The sequence below is a fragment of the Lipotes vexillifer genome, unplaced genomic scaffold, assembly GCF_000442215.2.
Source record: "Lipotes vexillifer unplaced genomic scaffold, Lipotes_vexillifer_v1.1 scaffold663, whole genome shotgun sequence".
NCBI classification, from domain to species: Eukaryota; Metazoa; Chordata; class Mammalia; order Artiodactyla; family Lipotidae; genus Lipotes; species Lipotes vexillifer.
The window spans coordinates 540,836-541,813 of NW_006788963.1; the positions used below are offsets into that span (position 1 = coordinate 540,836).

Consider the following 978-nt stretch of genomic DNA (forward strand, 5'->3'; position numbering starts at 1 on the left):
GATTATCAGTGTTTCTTCGAGGGACTTTTGAAGAAAAGCTGAAGTGTAAGATTTCTGTGTTATTATTAACTTAGTAATATATATTGTCAATTTTGTATTAGTTAATCCTTATATTTATTTATTTATTTTTGGCTGCGTTGGGTCTTCGTTGCTGCTCACGGGCTTTCTCTAGTTGTGCTGAGCGGGGGCCACTCTTCACTGTTGTACGTGGGTTTCTCATTGCGGTGGTCTCTCTTTGTTGCGGACCACGGGCTCTAGGCACGTGGGCTTCAGTTGCGACACACGGGCTCAGTAGCTGTGGCTGGTGGGCTCTAGAGCACAGGCTCAGTAATTGTGGCACACGGACTTAGTTGCTCCACGGCATGTGGGATCCTCCCGGACCAGGGCTCGAACCCGTGCCCCCTGCATTGTCAGGCGGACCCTCAACCACTGCGCCACCAGCGAAGTTCCTAAATATTTTTTTAAAATATAAATTCATTGTTCTCTATATCGCCCTTGCAAAAATAGTTCGTGAGAGTTAAACAAAAACAAAAAACAGATGAAATGGGTGGCCTATTTATTTATTTATTTATTTATTTATTTATTTATTTTATTTTGCGATATGTGGGCCTCTCACTGTCGTGGCCTCTCCCGTTGCCGGATGCGCAAGCTCAGCGGCCATGGCTCACGGGCCCAGCCGCTCCACGGCATGTGGGATCCTCCCGGACCGGGGCACGAACCCGTATCCCCTGCATCGGCAGGCGGACTCTCAACCACCGCGCCACCAGGGAGGCCCTGGGTGGCCTATTTTATAGGAGAGTCCCTAGATCCGGAGTCTCCAAACACTTCCTTCACTAGTTCTGTAATACCCCAGTGTCACCAGGACGGCTCTTCGGCTTAAGGCCCAGGCAAAGGACAGCAACTGAAGTTCAGGACATGTGCCAACTCTGATCAGCTGGCAAGGCTGAGGTTTCTGGGGCTTCCTCTGGGCTCAGCAGG

General features: G+C 49.8%; 1 protein-coding gene across 1 annotated transcript in view; it reads left to right on the plus strand.

Moving 5' to 3' along the window:
- Positions 1–978, plus strand: part of LOC103084342 (EF-hand calcium-binding domain-containing protein 1-like) — a 15,507-nt gene that overhangs the window by 10,268 nt on the left and 4,261 nt on the right. Inside the window, 1 exon segment of the mRNA XM_082931238.1 lies at positions 1–45. This exon segment is cut by the window's left edge and continues 33 nt beyond it. Within this exon segment, the coding sequence (XP_082787364.1) occupies positions 1–45 (45 nt within the window).